This window comes from Alexandromys fortis, unplaced genomic scaffold (assembly GCF_014885135.2).
Source record: "Alexandromys fortis isolate MF-2015 unplaced genomic scaffold, M_Fortis_MF-2015_v1.1 scaffold_194, whole genome shotgun sequence".
NCBI lineage: Eukaryota > Metazoa > Chordata > Mammalia > Rodentia > Cricetidae > Alexandromys > Alexandromys fortis.
In genome coordinates, this window is record NW_026068075.1 from 649,523 (window position 1) to 668,359 (window position 18,837).

At 40.1% G+C, this 18,837-nt stretch overlaps 1 protein-coding gene across 1 annotated transcript in view; it reads right to left on the minus strand.

Moving 5' to 3' along the window:
* Positions 1-6,925: 6,925 nt before the first annotated feature.
* The window catches only part of Phf6 (PHD finger protein 6), a 41,427-nt gene continuing 29,515 nt past the window's right edge, over positions 6,926-18,837 (minus strand). Inside the window, exons 10-12 of the mRNA XM_050121671.1 lie at positions 15,775-15,908; positions 10,261-10,387; positions 6,926-9,937 (exon numbers count right to left, since the gene is read on the minus strand). Coding sequence (XP_049977628.1) covers positions 10,261-10,387; positions 15,775-15,908 — 261 coding nt within the window. The 3' untranslated portion in view covers positions 6,926-9,937. The remainder of the gene's footprint in view (positions 9,938-10,260; positions 10,388-15,774; positions 15,909-18,837) is intronic.

Below are 18,837 nucleotides of genomic sequence, written 5' to 3' on the forward strand. Positions count from 1 at the left end.
GTCTGGGTTTTCTTTTAACTAATAATTTCTTTTCAGCCATGTAAACATTGCTAAATTGAAATTGCTTGCTCCTGCTACATAAAAAATCATTTTTTAGCAAACAAAACAAAAGCTCATTTCCTGGCTAGTCTTAGACTGTATTTATGCAAAGCCAAAACAAGCAGCTGAAGTTAGAAGTTCAGATGATGCTTTCTTTTTTCACAAAGCTGACCAGCTGTTAGACACAGTCATAACTGTGGGGATAAGAGCCACCACACAACAGGAAGAAAGGCTATGGGAGTTCTTCAATAAACGAGTATGGCCTTGTCAAGCCATGGAACTAAAGCAAATATGACCCTGAGTGGAGAAGCAGGCCTAACTGGAAACACTAGCCTCTTCAGAAATCCAATGAAAGGGAAACGACTGACCAGCATAGTTAGTAAGCAGAAAATCAATGTGTGTTGGGGTTAGGGGGGAGTGGGGACAAGGTCCCACAGCAGCCTAGGCTGCCCTTGAACAAGCTGTATAGCTGAGGATGACCTTGAACTCCTCATTCTCCTTGCTTCCGCCTCCCAAATGCTGAAATTTCTGGGGTGAGTCATCATTCCCAGCCAGGATAAAGCCTTTGAATTCTTTTGTAAATGAAACAGTGCCAGGTTTCCCAAGGACAATTCATGTATTACTGAGATATTGTCTCTTCGGCCTTCACAGTAAAATGTAAAACCCATGTAATGTATTTTTGAAAAAAGAACTATACCATGCTTTTCCCTCCACTAATTTTAGCACCCCCTTTTTTTTGAGACAGTGTCTCATATTATAGTCATGGCTGGCTAGAACTCACTAGGTAGCCAGGGCTAGCCTCAAACTGATGACAATCCTCCAGTCTCACCTTATAGGTTTGAGCCATTATGGCTGCCTGTATCCTTCTAAAGTGGAGAAGCAGGTAAACTTAACCTTTTAAATGGCATGGAATTTTTGGATAGCAATTCTAATCACACCATGAAACATACATAGCTCCACATCTGGAAACTCAGCTTAAGACGTTACTTGCCTAAAAATGTAATGGTGTACGTAAGACTAGGTAGAAAAAAATCTAGTTCATCCACACCTTCAAATAGGGCTGCTAAGAAGAACATGAGAAACTACATGTGCTGACATTATATGTGCTGAAGTGCAAAAGGCAAGGTACAGAATTGAGTAGCATTTCAACATTAATAAGTGTGATCCTATTCATGTTCAAAGAAAACTGGGGCTGGGGAGATGGCTCAGCTGATAAAACACTTGCTGTGTGCACACGTGCGAGGCAGAGTTAAGATCCCCGAAACCCACACAAAATGGCAGGTGTGGTGCACAGCTGTAATCCTAACATGAGGAGGCAGCCAGGCAGATCCCTGAGCTCTGTGGCCAGCCAAAGCAGCTGAGTCAGTGGACTCCAAGTTCAGTGGAACACCCTATCTCCAAAAAAGAAGGTATATGACAATTGAAGAGTACACTTCATGTTGATCTCTGGCCTTCCCATGCACCTAAAGGTCTTTAGACACACACACCGGGGAGGGGAGGGGGTAGGGGTGCTTTGAAAGAAAATGGTCCCCAAAGGGAGTGGCACTGTTAAGAGGTGTGGCCTTGGTGGAGGAAGTGTGTCACTGTCAGGGTGAACTTTGAGGTCTCCTATGCTCAAGCTATGCCCAGTGTCACAGTTCATTTCCTGTTGCCTGTGGATCAAGACTGTCAGCTCCTTCTCCAGCACCAGGTCTGCCTGCATGTCGCCATGTCCTGCCATGATAATGAACTAAACCTCTGAAACTGTAAGCTACCCAATTAAATGTTTTTCTTTATAAGAGTTGCCAGTCAATAAAAACCCTAAGATAGGCAGAGAGAGTGAGTGGGGGTATATCTTGTATCTGTATAAAAGCATGTACAAGGTATGCAATAATTTTGGAGACTCAGTTGAGCAGAAATGGGAGATTTCAAATTCGGCTTCATATACCTTTCTGTATTTTAAATGTGTATGACAACACATTAAATTTGGTTATGTTGTTGTTATTTGTGTTGATGAGAGAGAGACAGAGACAGAGACAGAGAGACAGAGAGGTGTCTCAGGTAGGGGGCTGGAGAGATGGCTCCGTGGTTAAGAGCATTGTCTGCTTTTCCAGAGGTCCTGAGTTCAATTCCCAGCAACCACATGGTGACTCACAACCATCTGTAAAGAGATCTGGTGCCCTCTTCTGGCCTGCAGACATACACACAGACAGAATATTGTATACATAATAAATAAATAAATAATAAAAAAAAAGAGAGGTCTCAGGTAGTCAAAATTGTCCTCCTGGGTAAGACAGGTGCTAGGGACCATACTCACGTGATCTCATTCCCAGCTTTAGTTTTGTAAAATGCTTAGATAAAAGGCAGACAACATAAAATTCCTTTTGAAAAGTGTGTTCATTCACTCACGGCTAAGGTTCAGAAATGAGGGCAGAAGAGGGCTGGAAAGGCTCTAAGAGCCAGAGGACCGGGGAGTGTGCTATGTGAGTGTGTCTTCTAGTAATGTCAGAAGCTACACTCGAAGTCTCACCAGCAGGAACATCAGCTGAACAAGGACAATGACAATAGACCTGCTAACATGGAAGGGGGAAAGCCCAGGAGGCCTCAACGCTACCCAAAGAACCATAGGCAACTGAGGAGTGCCGAGAGCAGGAGAAACAGTCTTCCTCAGGGAAGAGCGTGCCAACTGGTTACCCAGTGCTCAGCCCTGAAATAGCCATATGGCTAACATACAGAATGAGACACACATATGCATGTAACAATTAATGAAAAAAGAGGCCATGAATTTGAAAGGGAACAAAGAGGGATTATAAGGGAGGAAAGGAAAGGGTAACATGATAAAATTATCATTATAATCTAAAAGAGAAATTAATTGAAAAATATAAAGTGTGTTATTCATAACTTCAGCATATTTGTAAGGTCATACAATCACCAATTATTATTATCTTATTTAAGACACTCGTCACTGCCAACAGATAACCACCTATTAATAGTCCCTCAACTGCTCCATCTCTGTAGCCACTGGCAACCAATAATAATCTACCTTTTACCTTTGACTTTCTGAGAACTTCATATAAATTGAGTCATACCATTTGTGAATGTGATCTATTGTGTCTGGCTTCTTTTTGTTGTTGTTGTTGAGACAGGGTTTCTCTGTGTAGCTCTGGCTGTGCTGAAACTCTGTAGACTAGACTGGCTTCGAACTCAAGAGATCCACCTGCCTCTGCCTCCCGAGTGCTGGGATTTAAAGGTGTGTGCCATCACTGCCTGGCTGGTATCTGGCTTCTTTAAGCATGTTTTCATGGTTCATCACCACTAAGCATATATCAAGAATTTGCTCCATTTTAAGGCTATAGATTACTTTTTCTGTTTTTAATTATGTGGGTACGTGCATGCACGCGCTTGTGGACACCTGCAGAGCCCATAAGAAACCATTGGATTCCCTGGAGCTGGATTTACATAAGATTGTGAGCCATAGGGTATGGGTTCTCAGAACTGATCCCAGTCCCTCTGCAAGCCATCTCTCCAGACCCTAGATTACTTTTAAAAAATTGTGTGTGTGTGTACATGCATGGGTGCAAGTGTCTGAGGAGTCCAGAAGAGGGGTGGAATTTCTTGGAGCTGGACTTTACAGGTGGTTGTTAGCTGCCCAACATGGGTGCTGAGAACTGAACTTGGGTCCTCTGTAAGGGCAGCAAGCATTAACTCCTGAGCCATTTCTCCAGTCTCTACAGATAACTGCTACAAAAGATTTATTTCTATCTGGTGCTTGTGACACACGCCTTTAATCCCAGCACTCAGGGATCTCTGTGAGTTCCAGGTCAGCCTGGTCTACAGAATGAGTTCCAGGACAGCCAGGACTGTTACACAGAGAAACCCTGTCTCAAAAATCAAACCAAAAGACTTTGTTGGTGGTTAGTTTTTTTGTTTTGTTCTTTTTAAAAAAAAAAAAAAAAAAAAAAAAAAACTCTTTGCCACACAGTTCCCAAATACACAGAGGCTTATTCTTATGAATGCCCAGCCTTACCTTGGCTTATTTCTTGCCAGTTTTTCTTAAATTATCCCCTCTACCGTTTGCCTCTAGGCTTTTACCTTTTTCTATTCCTGCATATCTTTTCTTTCCTTCTTATTCCGTTTGGCTGGCTGTGTTGCTGGCCCTTGTCGTCCTCTCTTCCCTTTGTTGCTCTTCCTATCTTCTCTTCCCAGATTTCTCCTATTTTCTCTGCCTGCCAGCCCCATCTTTGCTTTCTCCTGCCTAGCTATTGGCCAATCAGCTCTTTATTAGGCCAATTGGGTGCTTTAGATAGGCAAGGCAAAGGAACACAGCTTCACAAATGCAACATAAAAGAATGCAACACATCTTTGCATCATTAAACAAATGTTCCACGGCATAAACAAATGTAACACATCTTAAACTAATGTTCCATAAGATTTACTTCTATTTTTGATTATATGCATATGTGGGTATGTGTGCATGAGTACAGGTGCCCAAGAAGCCCAGAAGAGGGTGCTGGGTCCCCTAGAACTAGGATTGGAGGTGGTTGAGCTGTTCAATGTATAAATTCAACTGCTGAGCCATCTCTCCAGTCCTTAGATTACTCTTATAAATAATTTCAAAATCCTAAGTGGTTCTGATTTCTAAAATATGTGGAAGCACTTCACCCTTCTGGAGAAATCACTCTACAGGAAAACAAAAGAACATCTTGAAACCCAGCATCCATGTTACATTATTTCTGCCTCGATATTCCTAACTCTTAATACCTAGTAACAGGTCTTGTTTCCAAGATTACCCAGCACATCACAGTTCTCTCTCTCTCTCAAGACAGGTTCTAACAGGCTCCTTAAACAGCCCTACTGTTTTCACATCGCTTTATTCAAGTATTATCAGTCATACAATACACCTAGCTAGGGCCTTGTCCATCTGGCTTTCATTTTCCCTATCTCCCCGCTAGCATCATAACATAGCCACAGAAGAAGGCAAAGGCATAATTTGGAAGTGTGTGATGTGTTCTCTTTTCCGAGACAAATTCTTAAGGAGGCCAGGCAAGTATTGAACTTGCTAGGTAGATGAGGGTGGTCTTACACTCCTGATCCCCCAAGTGCTGGAATTACAAGCTGTGCACCACTGTTTATTTTTGAGACTGGGTCTCACCAGGTAGTTCAAGTTGGCCCTAAAATGTGTGATCGTCCTGCCTCTGCCCTCCGCCCCCAGTGCTGGGATTATGTTTATGAGTCACTTTGCCCTCTGCCTCTCTCCCTCTCTATAGGATGTTACATCTCACTATGTAGCTTTGTAGACCAGGCTGGCCTTGAATTCACAGAGGTCCACAAGGCCCTCCTGTCTCTGCCTCCCAACTGCTACTGCTGGGATTAAAAATGTGTGACACCATGCCTGGCTCTCTGCTGTCTTCACAAAATGTCAGGCCTGACTGGCTTCACCACGCTGACCTCATGGACAACACACCTCCCATAGTAACATTATAGTAACATTTTCAAATGTAACTTTTTCCAAGCGAGAGTTACTTGACAGTTTCCATCTTCTAAATAAAGTCAACCATATATTTGTGTTGTCTATTGTTAATGTCCACTTGAATCCTCATCCAAACAAGGCGGTTAGGTGATACAGAAACTAGCACTTGCCTTCACAACTAGACACTTAATATACAAATAGGAGGTTTTGTTTTGGCATCTTTAATAAAGGGTAGACCTGGGGCTCAGCTCAGTTTGTTGCTTTTGCAGAGGATGCAAGTTTGGTCCCCAGCACATGACAAAATTGTTTTCTGGTTTTTTTAAGGAGTGGAACATCTCTCTTTTTTTCTCCTACGTGTATGTGTGCACGCGCGCACACGCATGCGCACACACACACATCCTTTTTCAAAGAGATGGGCCTAGTAGACCTAGTAGGTCTACTAGGCATGGCTGTGCACACCTGTAATACTAGCACTTGGGAAGTGGAGGCAGAAGAATGAGGAGATCACAGGTCAACCTGTGCTATATGATACCTTATCTCTAAATAAATGGCCTGGTTATTGAATTTTCCTAGGAAATGGTAGCAGGGCTTCAATATGACCTTTAGCAATTGCTAGGAACTGCAGATGGACACAATAAGCAAGTTGTCAACAGTTGTATTAGCAAAAAAAAAAAAACCCATATAGCTCTTCATTTCCATATTTTATTAGTCATTTAGAGAGACTTAATCATGGATTTTAAATACATAGAGACAAACTTGTGCCAGGAACCAGTAGGTAGCATTTGTAGAAAAGCACATCATTGTACGTTTCAGCTATCCCTCCATAAGAATGCAGAGTTAGAAACTACATATGGGAGACATACAGTCCATGAATTGAAGCTTTGATTCCTGACCTGGGTAGGATCAAGCTCAACACACGAACAAAGTTCCAGCAGTAAGCAGGTGGAATAGCTGAATGACCATTACTTGTCAGCTAATCTGTACTGGGTGTTTTGATGTGTTCATTTGCAGAGTTTACAAACTGACTTGGTGGCAGCGGACTTGTATTGGGGATCTGAACCATGTATTAGAAGGACCAAGACAGAATGCGACTCTATTGTCTTTAAAAGGTTGCTGTTCCTCTGCATGACGCCATCTTTATATTGTCAAACTCCAAACTGTTCACATTCATTTTCAACCAGACTCTTCCAGTCCAACTGCTTTTGAGGTATGCATCACACCAGGGGACTGAACTCAGCGCCGAGAGTATGCTGGCCGATCCCGACTACTGAACTACCTCTCTAGCCCTCCTCCTATATTGGTTTATCTTCAAACGATTAAACATACTACATTTTTGTATTTCACTTGGAGTAAAGCGAGAGTAAACAAACCAAGAAAGCACTACTGTTATTACCAAACAACCGTGGATACACACTCTTACAAAAAGACACACAGATCTGAAATTCAGAACTTATTTATTGAACGGATATGCAAGAATACCAATAAAAGGAAACTAATACTACAAACTACAATTTTGAAAATAAAGCCAATATAACAGGAACAAAATATACATAACATGTGAGGAATGTTTGATTTTTGACCCATGAAGCATTCCTTATCTTTACAATCAACTTAAATGCCTGTTAAAACAAAACTGTGCCTTGGTCTAACTTCAGTGCTTTTTCAAAAAGCAACAACATTCTACAACACTTTTGCTTTGAGATATTTGAGATCCACACATTTGTTCAAGTACATAGATTCGATTCAATAGCAGATGTATAGATCACGTTGTTCTGTTAGTATCTTGAGTAGTGTATACTGAACAAGTACCACCTCAAGTTTGAAACTGCTGATCCTTGAAATGAAATTTACTTCAGGTGTGGGTTTTTAAACAATGAGATGAAAATAAAACACCCCCTCCCCCCAGGAACTTTAATTAAAGTATAGAAACTCAAGTCTACCCTTCTACTCTAAAGAACATTTCCTACTAACGTTTCTGGTAAGGCAATAAACACACCAGAATAATCTTCCATATACGCTTGCAAAGATTACACGTTTTAATATTAATAATGACAAAAAAGAATAAAACAAAGAAAAAAACAGGAAAAAAGACGCATCAAAATTTCAGGCTAAAATACGCATAAGACAGCCATGGCAGTATTTTTGGAAATGATGTAAATGCCATATATTTACCAAATAATGTCATGCTTATTAAAACTACAGTTAAGGACTTAAGAGATGTACAGTAAATACACTGCTGAGGTCCATTTATCTAAATATTAATACCACAATGTAATTACTAGCCAGGTGATGAAGATGCTACTTGGGAACACAAGTACTGTACAATTTTTACATTGTAAGGCACTTTTACTCAGCATAGAATGAAAACAGAAACAAAGAATCAAAATATTGGAAGTTTACACCCAAACATGAGTTTTTAATGTGACTTCAGTTTTAAATGAAGGTTATTTAGCCAATCACACCACAGTGAGAAAAACAGGTAGTCAGCCACTTATCTAACCAACCAAAAGGTAAAGTGCTTTTCTGGTTGCTAGTGGCAGAGAAAGGGCTAAGAAACCCATACAAAGTCATACATTTACTACATATCAAATCCATCAACTGACAGCTATAGTATTTGAAGTCCTGTATATAATTATTGACTGGCCATAATTACCCCTGGCACCTTCCATTTTTCTTAAAAAATTCATTACAGTAGTTGTCCAAAAATGAAGGAGCTCTATTTCTCCATGGGTAAATTCTATGGCACACAATGTAAAAATTACCTAGACACAGTGATTTAAAGATTTAAAAAATAATGTTTTCAAGCTGTTATAAGGAAATAAAGTACAGATCCTTTGGAAAAAGTCACATCGCTTGGTAAACAAACTGAGATCTGTCCTTGCACTTCAAGTCATGATGAACCTTGAAAATTAATCACATACACATCATGGCATATTAAGAGCAAAAGGAGAAGACGTACAAGGCAATCCACTACTAAAGCTAGTTTCCTTCTAAAATAACAATAAAAGATGGTTAAAATAAAGCAAGCATCGAGTCCCTTGATTTAAGTAAATGTGTAAGTACACACTTTAACAAACATGATCTTAAGGGACTAGCAGTTTAAAAATTCAGTCAATAAGCACAGTGTAATTTTCCACCTGTTACATTTAAAAATGCTGTTCAACCAGCTGCAGAAAAGATCAATGTACAGTCAAGTTAGTACGTTGTTATTTGCAAATCTGGTCATTGTGGTAGGTTAACTAATAATTCAGAGCTCAGAATCCCTACCTTTCATACTGAGGTGCTATGGTAATATTAGGCAGACCACAACTATTTTTTTTTTGGTTTTGCCATAAAGAAATATATAAATGTGCTTCAGCAGGTAAGTGGAAGAGCGCCACTAGTGAGAGACACCAGTGGAAATCCTTTCTAAAAACCTGGTGATTAAGAAACACTTCCGAGCCCTAGAAGAAAGCAGGGCACAGAAGCCTATTCAATATGTAAGCAAACCAATGACTGAAAGCATTAAATAAAGTTTCTAAAATAGTGGTCACAAAATCAAAAATAAATACTGTTTTCCTCAAAGCCTTTTTTCTTTTTCTTTATACTCTGTTAGCACAGGAGACCTCCTGATATACTTTGGACCAGGATGTGAAGTGTTCCACACAACAGGGCACTTGACAGGAACTCATTTTGGACATGGTGTCCAAAGTCCTTAGCGCGTTGGTAACCTCTTTAATCTCACAGAGGTTTAATTGGCTGCTGTCAAAGATTATTTTGCCAGAAGTTCTCTGTACAGCACAGAAAGGTGTACTGACAAGAGAATTTTGGAAGATGCGCTAGAGCTCAGAGCTTATCATCCCCAGTTGCCCAGAGTCCATGCTTGATCAGTGAGAACAACTCTAAAAAGGACCATAGGAAGGCTTCAGCACACTTCTTGGAAGAAACGTTTAACATTTGCTGTGGAAGCCAAGATAAAAAGAAGGTTCTTTTCATTTGTAGTTTCCATTGCTTGAGTATGAAAAAAAAAGGTTCACAAGTTACCAGGTGTCGCCACCAGAGGCGTGCTTGTATGGTGAAGTACAACTTTGCTTCCGGTTTCCTTTGAGCATGGATCCACTACAAACTTAAACATCCTAAATAGCAGAACTTTGTTCAGTCCAGAAATACAGTTTACTTCATCCAATGTCTGTTTTAACTGCTGACAGTATACACATGGTTAATAGTGTTTCGCTTGCTTCCCAGAAACTGCAAACTACAGCTACATAATATCAATATGTCAAATTCGGCCATCTAGTGGCTCAGAAAACAAACAGGTTTTTCGGCAGTTCAATAAAGGATCTAAGAGTGGGGCAGTAAAAAGTTACAAACCCCCCTTTTTTTTTAATTTAGAAAAGAGTGAAAAACAAAAAAGCATAGGAGTTACAGATGTCTTATTCTCAGTTTTCTAACTCTCTCTGTCCCAGGAACCTGTTTAAAAGATGATAAAACATGTAAAATATGATGCTTAAGGTGATATAACGAATATAACATTATTGAGGAATAAATAGGGATAGCTTATTGATTTCACATTCTGACTATATTTACTGATAAAGTAGATAGCTTGTGTTTATGCTTCTAAAACTGACCAGCTTAAAAAAAAACACAACTGTGCAGGCCTAGACAATCCTCAGCATTCTGGCACTACACTCGTAACTCAATACAATAGGATTAAAATTCTTGCTGCACATTGTCTTTCTGTTTCAGTGTACATGGTATTCTCACAAGAGAGCTCGTCAAATCCACTTCCATACCTAGTTTCCATTAAGCTGCTGCTGGGTTAGTTGCTGATCAATCGCTAATCTTCCCCGGTTTTTACTCTCTCGCTCCTCATCTTCTTCATCTCGCTCATCATTTCCACTATGGTTTTTACAATATAGTCTACAATGACAAAAGACAAACATCTCACAGTCCTTTGTCAAATGTTGATGAGAGTATAATAAAATCATCACTAGCAGAGGTTGGTTCCCTTATAAACTATGGGCTTCCTCATTCACGCTTAGTACCATGAGATCCATCATCATCAGGGAAGGGCACCTGAGGATGCCCCATGCTGGAAGGAGACAACGGCCTCCCCAAAGTTGGCCTCCCCAAGGGTCTCCACTTGCATAGACAATGCCACACATGTGCCTCCAACAAATAAATAGAAGAAAAGTAACAAATTTCTTTTAAAAAAAAAACTTTTCTAGACACTCTGGAGAGCTATTCAAGTGTGAGGTCTGCTCCGGAGTGACACCCTGTTTTAAAACAACCCAAAAATCAACTTTCAGGTAAACAAATGAACTAACGAAATGTTACAAATTTACTTCAATTACATAATTTACATTCACATTTTGAGAACTATAGCTTTAAAAAATATTTACTTTGTGTTTTTTGTATGTATGTGTATCCAGAAACCAGAAAAAGACACTGGATCCCCTCCCTCAAAAAGCAAAAAGTGCTCTTAGCCACTGAGCCATCTCTCTGGCCAAAGAATAATTAAAGGTGCTTGCCCCGACCTCCAGATGCCCTTGTTTAATCCCAAGGACCCACATGGTGAAAGAAGAAAAATGAGCAGACAGAAAGAGAGATCCATTCTCTACACCCTGTGACTTTCTGCTTGTATTTCATGACACAGCCTTCCTCAAGGTCCTCCAGTGCCTCTGCATCATGAGCATCCTCCTTGCCTTCTTTAGGAATCTGTCATTTCCCTGCATTGTACTTGGCTGTCTCTTCATCTACACTGGCCCTGCCAATTTCCTTTCATTTCAGAACACCAACCCTTTTAAGACGGCATTGGAACAGCTTGGCAGCTGCAAACTGGATTTGTCTACTACCACTTTATTTGGTTCTCTCTCACTCCTTTTCATACAAACCAGGAATAAAGCTGAGTTTGATCAGCTTCAGTCTGTCAATCGGGATGCTCTACAACTGATCCTGTCCACTTCTAGGGGCATGTGATTTCCAATTGTCCCCCTAATGGTGCTATACTTAAATTATATGATTAAGGCAGCAGTGCCCAAGGCAGAGTTAGTCCCTGTATATGTAGCTTTCCCTTGAAAACAAGCAAGTGCTTGCTGGAGTGATTTTTTTTTCTTAGACTGTATATTTGAAAGTCATGAAGTTTTTTTTTTTTTTTATTTTTGGGTCCCCGTCGGGTCAAGAAGTTTTTAAGGGAAAATGATGTAGGTAGCTTTTGATAATTAGTTGTGGAAGGAGGAATGCAAGTTCAAGGCCCGAGTAGACAACCTAGTAAGACCCTGGCTCAAAAAAAAAAAAAAAAAAAAAAAAAAGTAAAGAAACAAGGAAAGAGAAAGCTAAGAATATAGCTCAATGCTAGAGTATCTACCTAGCATGTACATATTCAATTCCAAGAAACACACATGACACACGCATGCACACACAGACACAATCATAGAAAAGGTGATCTGATGGTACATGCACTCAATAGACTTTTACCTAGCTAGAAAAAAATGCATTGGTATTGGTGCAGGAAAATGGAGGGAAGTGGAGATCATTCTGTTAATTAAGATCAGCTTCACAAAGACAAGTGTGTGGAAGCTAGGGGGTAGAAAGACCATGCAACAAAAAAGGAGACTATTAAGGATGGAGATCGAAGGGCTAAATGTGATTAAAGTATGTTACATGCATGCTATAACGAACAAAACCCCTTTATACAGTTAGTATATTGTAACAAGAAAAAAAGAGAAGAAAAAAGACTGGGGAGAAGATGATGGTGGTGGGCTGAATCAAACTCGGTTTTAGGTAATTTTTACAGCAATGATGGAACAGTGCCCTCTTGTGGTCAGTACTGGAGAGAGGGCCCAGCAGAAGCCAGAGGCCTGGAACCAGACCAATGAATGACTCATTGCAGCGAATGAATACTTTCAAGTAAAGACGCATGGACTAAAGGGCACACTGTGTGACTCACTGTGACGTGTTGTGGCTTCCATGATGAGATTTCCCCCACTTTTCTCCCTTTCTTTTCTTTTAAGTTTTATTTTTGGGTGGTCGGGGGCAGAGGACAGGATATGAAGGAACAGGGAGATGAATGGGATCAGGATGCAGGAGGTGCCATCCACAAAGAATCAATTAAAATTTATTTCTCACTAGGTTTAAAACCAACATTTGAATAGAACAGATGGTAAGGATGGACTTGGAGTACTATAATTGAATACAAGCTATGTGGGGTTTTTGGGGGGACAGGGTCTCATTATGTAGCCAATGAGAACAAGCAGTCCTACAGACAGACCTAGAACTCAAATGTAGCCTAGTTGAGCCTCAAACATGGTACAAGTGATACCAATTTGGGATTTTTTTGTTCTGTTTCACTGAGGCAGTTTTATAAAGCCCAAGTTGACCACAAACTCACTGTGGCTGCGGCTGCCCTAGCATTCCTGAGCTTCCAGCCTCCATATTCTGATCTTGAACTTGCTATGTAGTAGTGCATGACGTTGAACTGCTGAACTCCTGCCTCCACATCCCAAGTACTGTATACACAACTGGTTTTATGATATGATAGGGATTGAACTCAGACACAGGGCTTTATGCATGCTAGGCAAGGTCTCCACCAGCTAAGCCAACCCAGCACTGAAATACTTTTCTGACAGCTAAAAAATTAATCTAAATGTCTAAACCAGGAACCAATAAAAAGCCAATTAACCCATATAGTGGAAAACCACACAACCATTAAAATTGTTGTGAGTTGTTTAGTGTCTCAGATAGAATAAATGTAAAACAGATTGTAAGCAACTGCCTCCCGCATCTGACATCTTCCCTCTTAGTGCCTTATAGATGAAGAATATCAATCTTATTTAAGCTGCAATTTTGCTACACAGAGCACACCAATTTACTAGAGACAGAAACTATGCTCTGATTACTACTAAGAGAAAACTGTCAACATTTTTGGATTTGCTTAACTTTATATTGGTGTCTAGATTAATTTGGTTGACTAGGTATCTTTTAATGCCAAGTCCATCTATTAAGAAATGTAATATGATGCCGGGCGATGGTGGCACATGCCTTTAATCCCAGCACTCAGGAGGCAGAGGCAGGCGGATCTCTGTGAGTTTGAGACCAGCCTGGTCTACAGAACTAGTTCCAGGACAGGCTCCAAAGACACAGAGAAACCCTGTCTCGAAAAAACAAAAACAAACAAACAAACAAAAACAACAACAACAAAAAAGAAATGTAATATGCTTCATCTGAGTGCTTAGCAAAATGCAACTGTTTTTAAAATTGGTTAAAGTTGAGGAGCGGGACCGAGGGGGGGACATTTTTCCTTCACATTTTTAAACCAATTATTACTGAAATTGCCTTTTAAAAGGCATCTATCTCATGCAGTGCAATTTTACTGTGCTTTCATTTATTTTCCTGAGTTTAAACTTGATTCCTTTGCACTGTACATCTGGGTTGGTGTGTGTGTGTGTGTGTGTGTGTGTGGTGCTGGGAATGAAACTTGGGGCCTCTTGAATGTTCTAGTCAACTGTGCTACTACCACTGAGCTATGCTGTAGCCCCTTTCTTTTCTTGTTGCAAGAGCTAACCCTCCAGAGCAATTGAAGGTAATGCTGGTAGCTGGCACCTTTGTCTTGTTCCTAATCGGAATGAATACATATGCTCAGTCTAATTGTTCCATTAGAAATGAGCATGAGCAAGAATCACCTCAAGTTTGATCCTCATTGCAGCCCTACTGAACTGAAACATGTCTGGTAGGTTACAGACATGGACATTTCCAAAAAGACCCAATCTGCATCTGTAATTCCAAGGCCCACCTTGCATCAGGGGTCATTGTTCTTTCCCTTCAATGCTAAATAAACTATTTGTTGTTTTCTCCTGGACACCCTATCATGATTCTTAACTTAGCAAAGGTATCATTGAGATGATACTCTAAGGTTCTGAAACTGACACTCAAAGTTATAAAGTGGCCTTTCATCCATTTACCTGGAAGGTGATGACATGGTTTTTCTTTACTAATTTACAATAGACCACATGAACACTTATTTTCCAATTTTAAACATCGGATTACAGAGCTGGGTTTATGTTTATAGTTTATATTGACTTTATGCAAACATATGCACTGATGAGACAGGTACAGCTTGATTTGAATGGTTTGCTATTACAGTTAAGCAAGTCTTACACAATAAAACAGAAGTCTCCCATCTCTTGTTAGCTCTCTATATAATTATTTGCATTATCTGTTGCTTAGCGGCCTGAGAGCATTAGCATGTTATATGTGCCCCCAAAGGGCTTGATGACTCAACGTACAACTGCTTTTTCTACAAACAAGAGACCCAGAAGTATGTTTAATTGCATATTAGTTATTGTTTTCCTAAATATTAAGTCCATGGAAGTGTTTCACAACTCTCAAGGGCAAATCAAGTTCCAGGGATTCCTAGCAAATTCATTCTCCATCTGATGAAAGGAATGGAGCTACTATAGACACACAAGTAAGTGGAAGACCAATTACAAAAAGTGATATACAATCCCAAATTTCAGAAGATATTCTGTCTCCCTGTCTTGTGCAAGGACTGAACTTCATACACACCAAGCAAGTACTTTAATCCAAGTATGTCAAGCAGAAGCAGAAAGGAGACAAGATGAACTACCATGCTATCGCTGATGAAGCAGGTGAAAATGGTGGATAATCTCAACTAGGGTGCAGTTGTGAAGATAAAGCCAAAAGACGTCTTGGTAAGACTGGAAGGCTAGACAAGGTGTATATACCTTTAGTCCCAGCACTAAGGGGGCAGATATGTGTGATTTCAAGGCCAGCAAGGACAACCTTGTTTTAGAAAAAATAAAACAAAAGCAACCCTAGAATTTGTCTCAGTGCTAGAGTGCTTACTTGGCATGTGTACAGCAGAACACCTGTGCCGTGTTTACCTTTGTCTTCTACATCTCAGCTCCAGCAATTCTGTTTTCTGTTTTTAGCAAAATATCAAACACTTCTTACCACAGGTTAGGTTAGCTTTTTCATCTAGATGCTTACATAATGTATAATTGAGCATTGACTTGTCTGTCATTTAATTAAACGGTAGAGCTGTTGGGAGAGCTTAACAAACTGTAAGTTTCCTAACGACAGTCTTGTGCCTGAGTGATCACTAGTGAATGACCAGCGCATACAGTCAGAGAAAAATGCTAACTGTAGTCCTCATTCCTGGTACAACAGCATCAGTGTTGTAAAATTGCCTGAAACACTGTTGAAGCATAGAGATGAAGAAAGTAGTGCATCTTTCTAAGGGCACTAACTCACTGGCATGTTAAAGAAACAGACAGTTGTTATCTTACTTGTAAATTCCTCGTGACATATTTTCAATGTATTTTGCTTTGTCTTGTACTCCACAGTGGTAATGGTAGGTTTTAACACAGGCTTTTATTTCGCATCCAATAGTAGCACCAGGCTGACTGCAAAGTGTGCATTTCTGTTTAAAGAAAAAGAACAATTAGAAGCAGTGCTTCAAGGTGTAGGCAATCTTATTTATTCTATTTTAAGTATATTTTAGCCAACTACTTCCATTTCTATAGAAACAGCAGCCAGGAGCTGGTGAAATGACTCAGTGATTACGAGTATTTGCTGCTCTTGCAGAGAACTAGAGTCCAGTTCCCAACAACCATGTTGCACAGCTCACAGATGCCTGTAACTCCAGGCACCGGATGCCTACGTCTGGCCTCCATGGGTACCCTCATCCATGTATGCATAAACCACACACACATACACACAAACAAAAATAAATATTAAAAATAAAAACACAGCAGATATTTTCTACTAAAAAATACACCAAAAAAAGCACAGTTATATAGCATATAATCAAAGCTGTGACAACATATATGGTTGGACTATAAATACAGATGACACTCCTTAATTTTGCCCAGCACAAAAATAACATTAGGTATTTTAGTGGTTTGACACGTTTTCCTTCCTGAAATCATATCCTTTCTTATTATGATTGGAAAAAAAAATGAGAAAAACAGGAAAGCAATCCCTCCATTAGGAGGCTCACTACTAAGTTTCCAGAATGGCAAAGGGAGACTTATGGGGCTGAAATCTTTTCAAAACTTCTCAGCTTCTCCTAAATAATACTGTGAGATTAACAGGTGCCCACTGTAAAAGAGGTCTCACAGTGCAGTAAGTCTGACAAACAAGAGGTAGGCAGATTGTCTTTCCCCAGAACGTTTCATAGCCCTTCTCCACTGCAGTTAGCCTTTTATGTTTAGACTGGTAGGAAAGGACCATGATGCACTAATTTCTACTGGAGTAGACACAGGGGACTAGCATTTACCCTAACCTTTAACAGAGTCATACAATAAATTCATCAAGAGAACTGAATTTTTGTCCCACTCACTTATTTAGACTTCTGTCTAGATAACACAACACCACCACACAGGAGGATAAGGTGACTTTCCTATATGTTTAGTACTAAGGATTTCAGCTTCAAAGTAACCAAATTTAACAACCAAATGAGCTGAATCTAAAGAACAGATAATTGTCACATTTGAAAATAAGAAGTTCCACAAAGAAAAAGTCATTTCTAGTGGAGCTGGACAAGGACCATAAATATCTGAAGCTACCACATGAGAACTTCACAACAAACTGATCACCCCATCTAGGACCAGCCATAATGTACTCGATAATTAACCCAGGGGAAGATAGAGTCCTTCTTGTACAATACTAATATGGCCCCAAGTGTTGAAACTGAATCTATTCATACCCTTATGTGTAATTCCCAGCTTCTTTTTAAAAATTATTTTGTGTTATGAGTGTTTTGCCTATATGTATATATGTATGCATGTATGTGCACCACATGCATGCCTAGATCTTGGAACTAGAGTTACAGTTGAGTATCATGCAGGTGCTGAGGATTGAACTTAGGTCCTCTGTAAGAGCAAAGGACTTAACTGCTGAGCCAACACTCCAGTCCCTTATTTAATTTTTCAAATGACTCACTTTATTTTTTAGATCTTTTTAATATTTATATATTTATTTTGTTTTTTTGTTTTGTTCATTTATTTGAAACAGGGTTTTTCTGTGTAGCTTTGACTATCCTGGAACTCTCTCTGTAGACCAGGCTGGCCTTGAACTCAGAGATCAGCCTGCCTCTGCCTCCAGAGTACTGGGATTAAAGGCATGTGCCACCACTGCCCAGTCTTCTATTTTATGTGTATGGGTGTTTTGTCTGCATGTCTTTCTATGCACCATATGCTTGTAGTGTCTGCGAAGGCCAGAAGAGGGTGGAGGGACCATGGAATGGTACTTAAAGATGGCTGCGGACCATCATGTGGGCACTAAACATTGAACCCAGCTTCTCTGGAAGAGTGGCAAGGGCTCTTAAGCACCGAGTCCTCTCTCCAGCCACTTATTTTTCAAAAGATTTTTAATCATGTATATGTGGGGTATCTATGTGCAGAAACATACACATGTGAGTGCAGACACCTGTGGAAATCAGAAGAGGGTGTTGGATTCCCTGGAGCTAGAGTTACAAAACTCAAACACTAGTACATTCTCTTTACCCTTGAGCCATCTCTCCAGTCTCTGTAATTCCCACTTTAGATAGAAATATGGAGGATGGACAAACAAGTTTAAAAAGCAAACAAATGTATAGTTTGTGTTTTTCAACAAGTCAGAGAGAGTGAGACAGAGGGGGCTGGAGAGATGGCTAAGCAGTTAAGAGTACTAGTTGCTCTTCCAGATGAACCAGGTTCAATTCCCAGCAACCACATGGTGCTTCACAATTAACTGTCTTTAGCTCCAGTTCCAGAGTACCCAATACCATCTTTTGACCTCCTGGGCACCAATGTGCATGAATACATGTAAACAAAACATCTATATACATATAAAAGACAAAAGAGATTGGAAGAGGAGGCACTGGCCTGTGTTATGCAAGGGATATATGAAGCAAATGTAGGGGCCGGAGAGATGGCCACTTTTGCAGGGAATCCAGCTTTGGTTCTAGCATCCACATTGTGGCTCACAACCTTCTATAACTCCAGCTGTAGGAAATCTAATGTCTTTCTGGCCTCTACAGGAACATGCAGAAACATGTATGTATATACAGACACACACACACACACAAAGATAAAATCTAAAAAGGGGAAAGAACCAAATGTGACAATTCACAGGAAGACCACTGGGATTCACTGTCCACCAGCCTAGCTTCAGGGTCAGAGAAATACTGTATCTCAAAGGCACAAGGTGGAGAGGGGCAGGGTAGGACATATGACACTTTTTTCCAAATGCACTCACATAGGCATGAGCAACCCACTCCCCACCTCCACCCCAATGAAAGACTTCAAGCAGTAAGAATAAAAATCACAGGTGAAATAAGTGCTATAAATTCTCAGTGACTGATGAAT